The 15,466-nt window shown below is 44.4% G+C and overlaps 1 protein-coding gene across 1 annotated transcript in view; it reads left to right on the top strand.

Moving 5' to 3' along the window:
• Positions 1 to 15,466, top strand: part of sphkap (SPHK1 interactor, AKAP domain containing) — a 138,197-nt gene that overhangs the window by 103,363 nt on the left and 19,368 nt on the right. Inside the window, exons 7-9 of the mRNA XM_078204122.1 lie at positions 909 to 1,196; positions 2,432 to 6,221; positions 14,500 to 14,668. Coding sequence (XP_078060248.1) covers positions 909 to 1,196; positions 2,432 to 6,221; positions 14,500 to 14,668 — 4,247 coding nt within the window. The remainder of the gene's footprint in view (positions 1 to 908; positions 1,197 to 2,431; positions 6,222 to 14,499; positions 14,669 to 15,466) is intronic.

Genomic DNA, 15,466 nt, shown 5'->3' with positions numbered 1-15,466 from the left:
AAAGACGTGCTGGTTAGGTGCATTGGCCAAGCTAAATTCTCCCTCGGTGTACCCGAACAGGTGCCGGAGTGTGGCGACTAGGGGATTTTCATAGTAACTTCATTGCAGTGTGAATGTAAGCCTACTTGTGACACTGATAAATAAACTTTAAAAAAACTATTGATTAAACCACGAGATAACCAAGGAAACAGACTCCACCAGAATATCTGGTGTTGGGGCTGAATAATCTAATTAAACTGCAGTCAGCAGCCACTTATGTCAGTATTGATATATCCTGACCATACATGAGGTGGGAGGGGAAGTGGCATAGTTTAGCCACAGCAGATACCACTGACTGTTTCTTCCAATCAGGGGCTGAGCAACATGTTTATTCATGAATTCCACATGTGTGTATGGCAGTGCATCTTAGTGCCAGAGCTGTGTAATGTGGCTGGGGCATACAAAATTCCCCACACTGGCATTTCATCCTACCTGCTATGATCCCTCTGACATCAGAGGACACCTTGGCAGAATGTAAGTGTTCCCCACTAGATATCTTGCAGATCCATAGCCAGATGGACTTGAATCCAGCCTATCTGCTTCATTGCCAGTTTCTCTACAGCTTTGCTGCACTTCTGGTTGACCTTAGCTGGGGGCATGGCTCTGGTCCCATAAATATTTACATGCCTTAATCCAGCAGATACACAAAAATACCCCTGCACCACACAGTAAACTCAAAATATGCCAGTCAATGTGCCAAAAATTCCTAGCCAATCTTAGCAAAATAATGCAGCTTTTAACTTTCCTTTTCTTAAACTGACTGTTCGGTTTTCAAAGAATTGTCCTCTATGTAAGCACATTCAAAGCCATCAAACGATTTTAATTCATTAAAATCTGTTTTTAGGATCTTCGTCCCAATCATTTGGAAGATGAATGCTTCCCTCCGCTCCCACAGTCATCCAGATCACCAGATGTCTGTTTAGTTCAGTCAGCCAGAAGATGCAGGAAGAATGATATGGCCTGCGTCATTTACGAAATAAATAAATGCATGATTGGCTTGGACTATGTTAAAGCAAAGAAAATACGTCTTCATAGCACCACCAAAAGCAAATCCGGGGATGAAACCAATTGTTCTGCATCATCCATTGAGGAGGACTTTCTCACTGCCTCTGAGCACTTCGATGATGAGGAAGTTGAAGAAAGCAATGTCTTAGGTGGTAAGGTTGTACTTTAATTCAATATTTATCCTGTTAACATAAGGTTTGGTGCTGCCCACTTGAACTTGAACTTGAACTTGATCCTAAAACTACAATTGGAACTGAACGGGGTAAAACAGGACTGGCATACGTACAAAGAACACTGTGGCCCCTAACTCCCAATCTCTGAGGCATTGTGTGCCCTGGGAGGTGTTGTATGATGTTGCATTTGCCTGCATGCCATTGTAGTGTAAAAGTGTTTGGCAGTGGAAGGCTGAATGCGGGATTAGCACTGCCCACAGTATGATGCATAGAGCCACATGGTAATAGACTCTGAGGCAACAATCTAGAAGCAGCCTGTGTGGAGTAGCAGCACCAGACATGACAATACCTGGGATCTGTATATTGTTAAGTGCTACCAATAAATGGTTCATGCGCATCAAACAATTCCAGAATGCAACATGATACTTAGCCATGGCACCATGACACAACAGGAGGCAGCCAAAAGATGTGCTGGCCAAAGAAGAGGAAAAAGAATGGCCGCACATTTTAATCCTGCTTTCCAGCACTTGGTCCATAGCCTTGTAAGCTGCAGCACTTCAGATGTAGATCCAGTTACCTTTTAAATGAATTGAGCATTTCAACCACCCGATGGGCCCTAGGGGCTCCTGCTACCCACCACTATCAGGCTGGCTGCTTGGCACTGGCCTCTCCCACTACTGGTTGAATCACAATGTTGATGGGATTTAAGAGCATCAGTTGGTTCACTGGTGCCCCCTCAACCCTTGCTAGTATAATTGCAGTGGGAACAGGGCGGGTAAGTAGGTAGCAGTGGGCGGCACGGTAGCACAGTGGTTAGCACAGCTGCTTCACAGCTGGGTTCACCTGGGTTCAATTCCCAGCTGGGTCACTGTCTGTGTGGAGTTTGCACATTCTCCTCGTGTCTGCGTGGGCTTCCTCCGGGTGCTCCAGTTTCCTCCCACAGTCCAAAGATGTGCGAGTTAAGTTGATTGGCCATGCTAAAATTGCCCCTTAGTGTCGTGAGATGTGTAGGTTAGAAGGATTAGCGGTGGATATGGGGGTAGGGCCTGGGTGGGATTGTGGTCGGTGCAGACTCGATGGGCCAAATGGCCTCTTTCTGCACTGTAGGGTTTCTTTCTTTCTCTTTCTTTCTATCAAAGTGCTGATCAAGGAGCAAAGAATGATGTATAAACCAAGAGATATTTTGAACTCAAATTTTAATTTGTTTCCTCTAGATCCTCTGAGGATTGGTCATTCAGATCCATCAAGAGACACTAAAAAGCCAAAAGGAAAGACCAGAAGTCTCTCGCAGATGCGACAAAACAAAGAAAATGTCTTTCTTCAAAGGACATGCGATGCTGAGGATACTTCAATGTCCCGACACACAGTTGGGGAGAGCTCTGAGAATACTGTGCAGACACCTTGCTGTGAAAGCAAGTGCTTTTCTGGAGAAGGAGATGTAGGAAGGCACAATCCAGAAGAAAAAACTCAAAAAGAAACACTCACCTGCAAATCATTTCAAAGCACTGAGTCAGCAAAGCATGCAGTGGAGGAAGAGCACAACTCTTGCACAAAGGAATGTGTTGGTAAGCACCTTCAGAACAACTCTCCGGAAGAATTGATAAATACACAGGACACTGAAGATAAATGTTTATCTCTGGAGGAGAATCAGAATGTGGAGGGCGAATACGCTTCCAACTTAGCAGAATCTGTTTTGCAAGATGCCTTCATTAGGCTGTCTCAATCAGAACCTACTTTTACCACCGAGGCTGCTGTTAGCATCTCTGCAGTAAACCATGATGCCCTTTCTCCCAGCGACACGAAAGCGGATGCAGCAAGCCTCACTTGTCCGTGGAATGTCCTCCCCAAGATTGTTATCGTACAAAGCCCAGACAATTGTGAGAACGTTCCGGAATGGCAAGAACCACTCAGTCCAACAATGGCCCCATGCCTGGACTCGGATCCTTTGAGTGAAGCTCCAACCTGTGTTCAGGAACACGCGATAGACCAAAGAAGTTCTGAGTCAAGTGGATTGCCTCCCAGTTCTGTGGAGGTAGCACTAGTCTGTGCAGCCAGTGTTGTAGGAACTATTTCAAGCCCTTGTGTTGCAGAGAGTCTGCAGTTAGACCAAGCCTCGTACGATGCAGATAACTTATCTTGCGATAGAAACGATGGAGGGGGAACATTATCAAATGATTCCGAATGTGGTGAAATGAACTTCTCATTTTCTTCTGCTCTCTGTGGCGTTACCCAGGTGGCCAGTGCCATAGGAATTGCAGGGTTCAACGAGGAAGCGGACATTAGCTTTCCTGCCACTTCCAGCGGTCTTCTATCCGCAGCTGAAACCTCCGCTGCGATTACCCTGCGCTGCAGCGTGAACATTGGCAGCTGTGTGGAAACATTTGCCGGTGACATTGCTGAGGTATTACTCAGAGAAGCGGCCACTATTCTTACAAAACCAGACCATTACAAAAGTGTTGGTGAGCTGATGGAATCCTTGGACAGAAAACTAATTGAAACGGCGACAAGTCCAAAAGCCTCCCCGTGGGAGGAACTGTCGAGGGATGATTTTGCCCAGAATGTGTCCAATTTAATTCTCCAGCATTCTTTACAAGAAGCGAATGGAAAATTAGGAATAGCACGTCAGGAAAAAGAAAACCTTCCAGAAGCGAATCCAACTAGCATGTTTATTGAAAGTGCAAATAAGTCTCTCTTCAGCATAATATACTCCACTTACAGGAAAATCAAGGATGCGGTTAGGCATAATGATCTTTCCAAGGTCTTTCAAGAAGATGAAGGGTACAACTGGAAGGATTTGGAAACTACGATCAAGCAGAAGGGTGGGGTTACACAGAATTGTCACAACAACGAGAGTTTTGAAGACTTTGGTCAGGCAAATGATATTTTCCCTCTTCGAGAGAGCCTGTTAGACCCCACAACCTCAAACAGAAGCAGATTTGAGGGACCGGACTATTCACAGCAGGTTAACCTGAACTCAGTGTGGCTTTGCAGTAGGCGAGGTAGTGACTGTTCGAACAACGCATACAATTTGACAGACCAACTGAGATCAAGAATTGCCAGTGCCGCCTTTACCAATTATGTTACCCCACAACGTCAGCAGAAAGTGTGCGACAAAGATGCAAGTTCACGTTTCCCCATTGGCACTCTTGAGACAGATATTGGATGTAGTGGCATCATTCCGGCACAGACGTGTGGTTATACTAACCCACCTACCGAAACCAGGGAATATCAGAGAACCAAATCTCAGCCGGAGAAAGAACCAAACTTCCTCATGATAAATGCACAAAATGCCTTAAGTCCCTCTAAATCTCCATTCCATGCTATACAGTCAACGGATGCAAACCTTTCAATAAATGGGTTTGCTGACCAGATATCCAAGACAGTTGTTTCCATGGCAACGGAGATGGCAGCCATTTGTCTTGAAAATACAAATGCTAAGCAGCCCTGGTTCTGTCCTTGGACAAGAAGGCTGGGAGACCCGGAAAAATTCATGGTTCCTCAGTCGTCCTCATCCCGGGTGGCGATGAGGAGTAAAGAATCCCAAACCATCGCTCCGATTGGAAAGAGACTTAAGCCACCCAGACTCAGCGAGATTAAAAGGAAAACGCAAGAACAACCCGAGCTAAAGGAAAAGCTGATGAATAGAGTGGTCGACGAATCGTTGAACTTTGATGATGCCTTAGAGCCAATAAGCAACTTTGCCAACGAGGTGGCAGCCAAAATAGTCAACTCGGCTGAACTGGCCATGGTAGACTCGGTGAAACAAGGTCAGGCGATGGCGAGGAATCGGCTGCTGTGTGAGAGGTGGAGCAGGGGGAAGGGTTCCAGTTACGAAAGCATTCCCGAAGAGGACACAGACTCCAGCAGTTCCTGGGCCGCCCTGGGCGCCATGACTAAGCTGGGCCAGCCAATGAGCAGGGCCAGCTCCATCTCCAAGCAGTCAAGCTGCGAGAGCATCACCGATGAATTTTCCAACTTTATGGTGAACCAGATGGAGAATGAAGGCTGGGGATTTGACTTGCTGCTGGACTACTATGCTGGTAAGCATGCCAGCAATATTTTAAATGCAGCACTCCAGCAGGTGTGCAGGAAGAATGGGCACCTGAGCGTTAATACCTCCTGCCTTTCAAAACAATCCAGCACAGAGAGCATAACGGAGGAGTTCTACAGATACATGCTCCAGGAACTGGATAAAGAGAGCAAAGAAAATAAAGCTAACAAGGATTTGCTCCTGCCCGCTGGGCGAACGGTCATGTGCTTCAGGCAGTCTTCGATGCCAGATAGACGGACATCAGAGGAAAGATTAACGGTGACACCTCCTGTCAAAGCAAACTCCTTCGATGGCTTTGCTCAAAATGATCGCAGGAACACATTGGATGTACACATGGGCGACATGGCATTGTCCACCAATCTCTACAAGTCCCTAACAGACTCTTGTTTGTACCGGAAGTGTAAAACTGACCGTATCACTGATATGCTGATCAGTGAAACTTGGTCAAATTCCATTGAGGCCCTGATGAGAAAGAACAAGATCATCTGCAGTGAGGTTGACAGTCAGAGTGTTGAGCAGCCCCCAAGTGGAGCCCAGCCCCATGTTGACCAATATGCCACCGGGGCAGTTTCGGACGCTGTTCGGTTGGGAAGGTTACCCACCAGCAGCCACCAGGATTCCATTGAAACCCTGCATCAGGACACCGGTACAAAAAACAAAAATTGTGAGGCACCCATTAGGCACAAATTAGAGAAAACAAAAGTAGCGATTGAGAAAAAGTGTTTCACATCACATGATTGGGCAGCTGTGAAGAAAAAGAAGTTATCCCACTGCCCGAGAGAAGTCCCTTTAATTCATATAGAGGATGGTCACAGAGAAGAAATCAAAGAAGACCTTCAGGCAAAGACGGCCTGTAATACTAAGGCATCAACCGAAAAGAGAGTATTGGAAAGGAAAGTTCTAGAAGTTGACTCTGAAGGGCAAACTGAGTCTAGTTCTATAACAACCTGCAGGTAAATGACAGATAAAGAGATGACATTTGCTGACTTTGCTCTCAGTGCAAATTGTGACCGGTAACAGAATTTAAAATCTTGAGTTTCTTATTGTTATAAAACAATGCAAATAAGATTATAAGCATCAGATGGCACATCACAGTATCACGTCAGGTATTGGCTTATTTCTAGTTTGCCATCCATTATCCTGATGGTCATGTGATGGAACAATAATGAAGTTGTTGACAATTCATGGCAAATCAATTAGTCTACAACAGAGCTACCCCTAAAGCAAGGAAAAGCTCCCAGAGGTAGAAAGCTTTGGCGACCCAAGTCACCTGTTCCTCCAAAGCATTCTACACTTTCCCTACATCATAGGCAGGATTTTCCAGCCGCGCTCGCCCCAAGGCCGGAAAATCCCGCCTGAGGTCAACAGACCATTGCATGGTCCACCCCCTGCCCTGTAAAATTCCCGTGGCAGGCGGGATGGGAAAATTCCACCCCACGTCTCAAATTACTCACATGCTGCATCCCAAAAGATTTTCTGAAAGGAATTTATTTAATTTGCACTTGAATGAGTCAACTCTTTCTGCTTCCATAGAACCATAGAACCATAGAAAATTACAGCTCAGAAACAGGCCTTTTGGCCCTTCTTGTCTGTGCCGAACCATTTTTTGCCTAGTCCCACTGACCTGCACTTGGACCATATCCCTCCACACCCCTCTCATCCATGAACCCGTCCAAGTTTTTCTTAAATGTTAAAAGTGACCCCGCATTTACCACTTTATCCGGCAGCTCATTCCACACTCCCATCACTCTCTGCGTGAAGAAGCCCCCCCTAATATTCCCTTTAAACTTTTCTCCTTTCACCCTTAACCCATGCCCTCTGGTTTTTTTCTCCCCTAGCCTCAACGGAAAAAGCCTGCTTGCATTCACTCTATCTATACCCATCAAAATCTTATACACCTCTATCAAATCTCCCCTCAATCTTCTACGCTCCAGGGAATAAAGTCCCAACCTATTCAATCTCTCTCTGTAACTCAGCTTCTCAAGTCCTGGCAACATCCTTGTGAACCTTCTCTGCACTCTTTCAACCTTATTTACATCCTTCCTGTAACTAGGTGACCAAAACTGTACACAATACTCCAAATTCGGCCTCACCATTGATTCCATTGAATCTCCAGGGGGTTTGTTCCATAATTTAGCCACTCTCCCGTTTAAATCATGTTTCTGCAGATTTGTTTTAAATTGACTCCCCTTCAAGTGCAGGCTTTTTTTTAGCCGAACTGTGGTTCGAAACACTGGCTCACCCCTCTCCATGAAGCTAATAGCATCAAGACACAGGTTCTCCTGTGTTATTTTTCCCTTTCTGATACGGAGGCTGCTTTTACACAGCTAACTGAAGACAGATTTCAAGCACATTAATCTTACTGTCTAAAATCATTTCAAAAGAGAAACAAAATAAGGAAATGTTCTTTTTTAAGGCATGATGGAACTCTGTTTTTGATATAAACTGTCCTCCAAACTAGCGAGCTATAAGTGCTAGTAGTAATCCAGGGATCTGGACAACAGTCAGCAACAAGCCTCAATTAGAAGCTGCATGTCAGAGTGGCAAATGCTCTTTTGCAAAAGCTTTAAGTACTTCAGTCACTGTGATAGTGCATTAAGATGGCTTGCAACTGTGAAGAAGGAAATGATTTGCATTTATTTAATATCTTTCACAACCTCAGGAATCCCAAAGTGTTTTACAGTCAATTAAGTCATCACTGTTGTAACATAGGAAAGTACAACAGCTAATTTAGTCACACAACAGGAGTGGGATATATGACCAGATAGTCATTTTTTCATGTTGGTTGAGGGATAAATGTTGGACAGGGGAACAGAAGGACTTCCCAAAATAACATAAAGGCAAAATACCGTGGGAGCTGGAATTCGAGCATCTGCAGTATTTTGCCTTTATCTTAGTGTTTAACTCACTGGCACTTCCCTTCCAGGAATGCCGACCTTGGAGAAATACTGCATTTCTCTCCGACAGCTCGGACAAAGGGTCATCTTCACTCGAAACAGTGGCTCTATTCTCTCTCCACAGATACTGTCGGATCTGCTGAGATTTTCCAGCATTTTCTGTTTATGTTGTGAAGGACTCTTTTCCACTCATAAAATCCCTACAGTGCCGAAGGAGGCCATTCGGCCCACCGAGTCTGCAATGACCACAATCCCACCCAGGTTCTATTCCCGTAACTCCACATATTTACCCAACTAATCCCTTGACACTAAGGGGCAACTTAGCATGGCCAATCAACCTAGCCCACAAATCTTTGAACTGTGGGAGGAAACCGGAGCACCCAGAGGAAATCCACGCAGACATGGGGAGAATGTGCAAACTCCACACAGACAGTGACCCAAGGCCGCAATTGAACCCGGTTCCCTGATGCTGTGAGGCAGTGATAACCACTGTGGCACCATGCTGCACCCCCATCCCACCATCATGCCAAAGGATATTTTATGCCTTCTTGAGAGGGCATGCAGGGCCTTGTTTCAACAGCTCCCAGGTATCATTGACTATGTGGCACCTGCACTTGAGCACCAACCTAGATTATTGCTCATCTCTGCACTCGGACTTGAACCCATAACTTTCTGACTCAGCTCAGTGCCAAGAGTGCTACCACTGGAGCAAGGATGACACCTGATTGTGCTGTACAATGTGATAGTAGGATGAAGACTTGCATCTAGATCTTCACACACAAAGTTCTCAGCTTTAACAACCCAAATAAAAGGAGGTGCTTGTGTGGTGATTTGTGGTGATTGTCCCTGTAAGTGAAAAACAGCAGAGTAAGAGTCACAGGGCCTGTGCGACCAGTTGGGACTCAGAGTGGGTAGACACCCCAAGAGGTGGAGTCCTCGCTGCTGTACAATTCTTCTTATTAATAAATACTTTTTGTGTTTCTAAAGCAGTCTATGAAAGTGCTTCCTTATAGTGCTGTTCCCCCAAGGAACCAGGGAAGTAACATATTCATCAGTTCAGGAGGTTGTTGGAAGGCGTGAGATACAGAAACCTTCAGGGTTAACGCTCTTTAATTCTGGAGAAACGTCCCAATCCTTCAGAATTCATTTTTGGCAAGGAATAGTTTTTCACTCAATTAACTTGATTACTTGCCATTTCATAGATTGTCCCTCAAGGATACTCTTCCTCTTAATGAAGGTAACAAGTGCAACCTTGAATTTCTGGTCATAGTTGAGATGAACCAATCCGCGTTGTCACTCAAGGAGGCTCATCACTGACAGTAGTACTGAAGGTCAAAGACAATGCTGTTAGGCAAAAAAGAGTTTCCATATGTGGATATTAACAATTACAAACCAGGGTTGTTCTTGCTGTATGGCTATTCCCGGTAATTACCAGATAACTAGAAAATTACAGTCTGATTTGTTTCATTCCCAGAGGCATCTTATTAGCGTTGGACATGCAGAAGGGAAATAAACTTTTATTGCTGAATAAATGCTATTGTTCATAGAAATCATAGAAACCCTACAGTACAGAAGGAGGCCATTCGGCCCATCGAGTCTGCACCAACCACAATCCCACCCAGGCCCTACCCCCACATATTTACCCACTAATCCCTCTAACCTATGCATCTCAGGACTCTAAGGGGCAATTTTTAACCTGGCCAATCAACCTAACCCGCACATCTTTGGACTGTGGGAGGAAACCGGAGCACCCGGAGGAAACCCACGCAGACACGAGGAGAATGTGCAAACTCCACACAGACAGTGACCCGAGCCGGTGAATCGAACCCGGGACCCTGGAGCTGTGAAGCAGCAGTGCTAACCACTGCGCTACCGTGCCGCCCGTATGTTCTATGCAAAAAAAATATTTCTAGTCAATTTATTAACCCTAAAAATTCTTGGTCCACTTAGATACCTTATCGGGGTCAGCATATTTACATTTATGAGAGAATTGACCTCCAGCATCCTACTTGCACAATGAAATAATCCATGAATGTTACGTTAGCATTCCCTTGTGACCCGGGCTGAATATATATATCTTTCTTCACCCATGTTTTCCCTCAAAACAAAGCATGTAAGCACTTAGTGCGATGGATTTTGACATGAATAATTGAGGTAGTTTATTGAAGAGCACATGGATAGTTGGAGCAACAGTTATGCTGAAGTTCACAAAGTTAATCTGTACAATTTGTTGTTCAGAAGATGATTAAACATAGTAAATAAACTACCTTTCCCCAGATCAGTGAATTATTTATATCTTATTTGACTTCTTTGACTTGGGGGGTGGGGGGTGGGGGTGGGGGTGGGGGGTGGGGGTGGGGGTGGGGGGTGGGGGTGGGGGTGGGGGTGGGGGATGTGGCCTGGTGGTATTATTACTAGACTATTAATCCAGAAACTCAGCTAATGTTCTGGGGACCTGGGTTCAAATCCCGCCACAGCAGATGGTGGAATTTGAATTCAATAAAACGTATCTGGAATTAAGAATCTACTGATGACCACGAAACCATTGTCAGTTGTAGGAAAAACCCATCTGGTTCATTAATGTCCTTTAGGGAAGGAAATCTGCCATTCTTGCCTTGTCTGGCCTACATGTGACTCCAGAGCCACAGCAATGTGGTTGACTCTCAACTGCCCTCCGGCAACTAGGGATTGGCAATAAATGCTGGCCAGCGACACCCATGTCCCATGAATGAATAAAAAATAAAATAATATTTCTAACTCCCACCCCTTCCCTGCACCCCTGAAACCCATTGCAACCATCTTGAAATTTTTTTTTTGGACCTCACTACTTTAAAGACTTTATGTTTGGAAAGCTCAGAGTCCCAGTGCAGCATCCTGTTTCCAAATTCTTTCTTCTGCTTTTCTATACCTCTGTCTATCCCTCTGTTCACAGCTAAGAAAATTAATCAGCTTGACAATGCAAGTGAGGTGTGCATCAACCATGGAGATAACTCAATGGATTGTTGTTTAACTACCGTCAATAAAGATCAGAGTTTTCTCTCGGCGGCACGGTGGCGCAGTGGTTAGCACTGTTGCCTCACAGCACCAGGAACCTGGGTTCAATTCCGACCTTGGACGATTGTCGGTGTGGAATTCATATGTTCTCCCCGTTCCTGCATGGGTTTCCTCCGGGTGTTCCAGTTTCCTTCCACAGTCCACAAAGATATGTAGATTAGGTTGATTGGCCGTGGTAAGTTGCCCCTTAGTGTCCCAAGATGAGTGGGTTAGGGGAATTAGTGGGGTAAATATGTGGGGTTATGGGGATTGGGCTTGGGTAAAGTGCCCTGCCAGAGAGTCTTTGCAGACTTAATGGGCCAAATGACTTCCTTCTGTACTGTAGGGATTCTTTGATAATTTTTTTCTAAACCGCTTAACATCCAAACCTGTTCCTCTGTCACAAGATTTAAAGTAACTATTTTTCCCAAATCATTTCTGTGGAAAAACAGCAAAAAGATCCTAAAATGTGTTAGTAATGTTACGCTGACTATTCTAAAATCAACTTTGAGTTACTTTGATGAGAATTGGATTTGACCTGATCTGTATCTCTGAATGTGCTAATCGCTTGACTGAATTGGCAATATACATGCTTAAGTTGTCAAAATGTCCCTCTGTGCTTGTTCCGTCTCTGTTATCAATTTCATAGTGGTTAACAAGACAGGTAACCAAACCATTCTGACGACTCGAGCTACTGACTAAAGATATGTTGGTCTTGCATACGGAGCATTGACTATTATTTAATGTAGTGTTTCTTCTTTAGATCAGCTGTGACTTTGGGCAGAGGAGTTCTGTGGTGAAGCAACAGCATTCATCAATGACCTTAAAGAAAATCGCCCAGAGAGATCCAGAGATCTCTGAGTCACAATATTCCCCTTTCCCGATTGCAGTTTAAATCCGTCTCCAAGGCAAAGGGATTTCCAGGTATCCAGGAGAAATGATGACAATGAGCAGGGGAAGTAGCCAATCACATTGAAGTATTCTCATAAACAGCAAATAAAGGAGATAAAAGTGATGAGTCCCTTCACTTTTTAATTTGATTAAATATAAGCTAAAATTTGAATTTTTATCATCATGGAGAAATATGACATTCTAGTCTTTCATGGCTAGTGTTTTAGCAGTACTTATAAACTTAATACGGCATAAAAATCCAGTCCCACTTCATTTAACAAGGTATAATATTTTCCAGGGTTTTTATAGTGAGATTAATTGTGTGAAATGGAAGTTCTTTACAATTCATAGAGATTGCACTCAGGGGGAGCCAAGGTGCTGGTGGTGGTGGGCCGGGGGTGGGGGGGGGGGGGGTGCAGGGGCGTGGGTTCAGGGGGGCCAGCAGTGAATAGGGAAGGTCATAGAAATCATAGAAATCATAGAAATCCTACAGTACAGAAAGAGGCCATTCGGCCCATCGAGTCTGCACCGACCACAATCCCACCCCCATATCCCTACATATTTTACCCACTAATCCCTCTAACCTATGCATCTCAGGAGGCTAAGGGGCAATTTTTAGCATAGCCAATCAACCTAACCCGCACATCTTTGGACTGTGGGAGGAAACCGGAGCACCTGGAGGAAACCCATGCAGACACGAAGAGAATGTGCAAACTCCACACAGACCTCAACAGCAAACCCTCTGGATTTCTTTATTACTCTGTGCATGTGCAGACTCCTAGAGTTGCCATTAGTTTTGGTGGAGTTATGACAGTGAACGCTAATAGTTTTAACATTACCACCACTAATTAGCTGTCAGCGATAGTAATAAAGACCCAATTCTTCATTATGAATATCATCATGTGTCCATAAGAATAAGAGAGAGAGAGAAAAAGACTGGCAATTGGCACTTAACAGAAGAAACAGGGAAGGTAACAAGATGGGAGAAAAGATCACGATAAGCAGCAAAAACCTGCGGCACAGTGGCACAATGGTTAGCACTGCTGCCTCACAGCGCCAGGGACCCGGGACCGACTTGGGTCACTGTCCGTGTGGAATTTGCACATTCTCCCCGTGTCTGCGTGGGTTTCCTCCGGGTGCTCTGGTTTCCTCCCACAGTCCAAAGACGTGCGGGTTAGGTGGATTGGCCGTGATAAATTGTCTGTGAGTATCCAGAATTAGCAGGGTAAATAGGTGGGGTTGCGGGGATAGGGTCTGGGTGGGATTGTTGTTGGTGCAGGCTCAATGGGCCAAATGGCCTCCTTCTGCACTGTCGGTATTCTATGATTCTAACTCTTATTCTATGTAAAGGAACGTGATTGTACCTTGTGGACTCTCATTTCCGAGGGAGTGGAAGGAGATTTCCAAGGTTGAATTCTCCTCCCACTGGCTGGTTAACAGTGAGGTGGGTCTTCCCCCAACCCAGGCAAGTTCTTCAGGGAAACACTGGTCAGCTTTTGCAGGGCAGATTTCCAAAGGTAAAGCTGCTGTTTATCGATTTCCCGATGCAGGGCGGGAAGGAAATTTTATGATGCTAAAATATTTGAAAGAGTTTGGTTGATTAAAACGCAGCAGGGACCAGCAGAGCAGAACGGTCACGAGTAAGGAGCAATGTGCAACCCACGTTTCCATTCCTCCTAACGTCAGAAGCAATCAGGCTATCAGTTTTCCACATCTACTGAAAGTGAAAATCACCGCGGTTATATGACAGCTACTCATGGCTGATTGCAATTTATTGCCCCAATCCCTAGGCAATACCTAACTACTTCTTAGTTATAATTAGAGTATGGAAACATGATTCCCCTAGCAGCGTCCACAAGTTTAGCTGCAATCAGTGAATAAAATGTCAGTATATTGTTTTTTACAACGAAGGCATCATTTGCTGACGTTATGCTTGCACTGAGTGGCCTTGCCCATCAGAGATGGACACCGACGACAACTTTCCAACCATTTAAGGTTGTGCATTTGAATCCTGAATTGTCAGTGGGAAATCCTGTCAATGAAACAAAAACCTGTAAAATTGGAAAATTGCCTCTATAATAGACAAAACTGCCTGACTCAGGAGACTCTCTTCATGAAATGACTTTTCACATGGTGAGTTCCACATTTTGCCAAAGCTACATAAAGGAGAAGTCTAGGGAGGCAAGGCAAAAAGGTAATTTACTCCATAAGATATTAAACACCTCCTGGCAGGTATTACATGTGTTTCATTTGCAAAATGCTGGGAAAATGCCACATAACCATTTTCCCAGCGACTGATTGGTTTGTAGGCCGCGGGGGTGGGGAGTGAGTAAGAAAGGAAAATATTTAAAATAATGATTTGGTAGCACGTGAATTAATTAGTTTCCTCTTTTTATTTTCTCCCATTAAGCACTATGAAGAATTCAGCAGCAGGAGCAGCAGAGAAGGCTACAGCCGAGGAGATTCCATGCAGTTTGAGTACCAGCGATGACAGCATGGGGAGCTGGTCACAGCTCATTAATGAAGAGGACCACGCAGAAGACAGCAGCAGCTATCTTCATCTGAGCGAAAGGTCATTAAAAGAATATCCCAGTTGATTTAGTGAAGGATATGATAGTGTGTGATTACCATTTAAATTTACGACCTGGCCACACTAAGGTGACAATAAAATGTTATGTGTCTGATCAGCCTTCCAGCTGATTAAAATTAAATTACCTCGTGTACCTTAAGCTATTCATCACAAAATGAAATGTTGTGAAATGTAGTAAAAATGGTGGCGTGGCACAGGAATAACTAACAGAAGTTTGATGTCTCAGTGTTGAATACTATTTCAATGAAGATTGGTACTAATACAATGATTGACGGCCATCGTATTCTAAATATTCTCAGACTCGATGGGCTGAAGGGCCTCTTTTGCACTGTATGATTCTATGATTCTGAGAGTCATATGGTTTTGAAGCGTTAACTCTCTCTCTCTCCACAGATGCTGCCTGACCTGCTGAGTTTTCCCAGCATTTTGTGCTTTTTGTTTAATTATCCTACATGCTGATGTCCCACCATAGTCTGAGCTGATATCCATACATTTAAAATATTAGATAATCCGCATGCGGAGTGATCTCTTTCATTCTTTAATGAAAATGTTCTTGTGGAGGATTAAAGCCAACAGATTAGTTTCTTCAATGGAATTCATATGTAGAATTAATCTACAAATCTCTTGTAAGCTTTTATCTCCAAAACAACAATACATAGTGCCTCCAGGATAGAATGCTTCAGAGCATTTTCCAATCCGGCCCGCTGCGGGAGTTGTAGTGGGTAGGGTGGAAAATCTGGCAGACCATTGTGGTGGACTTCAGTTGTGCCTTTGTTATGCCTGGACA

Source organism: Mustelus asterias, chromosome 3, assembly GCF_964213995.1.
Source record: "Mustelus asterias chromosome 3, sMusAst1.hap1.1, whole genome shotgun sequence".
In the NCBI taxonomy this organism is placed as follows: domain Eukaryota; kingdom Metazoa; phylum Chordata; class Chondrichthyes; order Carcharhiniformes; family Triakidae; genus Mustelus; species Mustelus asterias.
Note: the sequence above shows the minus strand (reverse complement) of the source record. Positions and strands in the feature narration are given on the sequence as shown.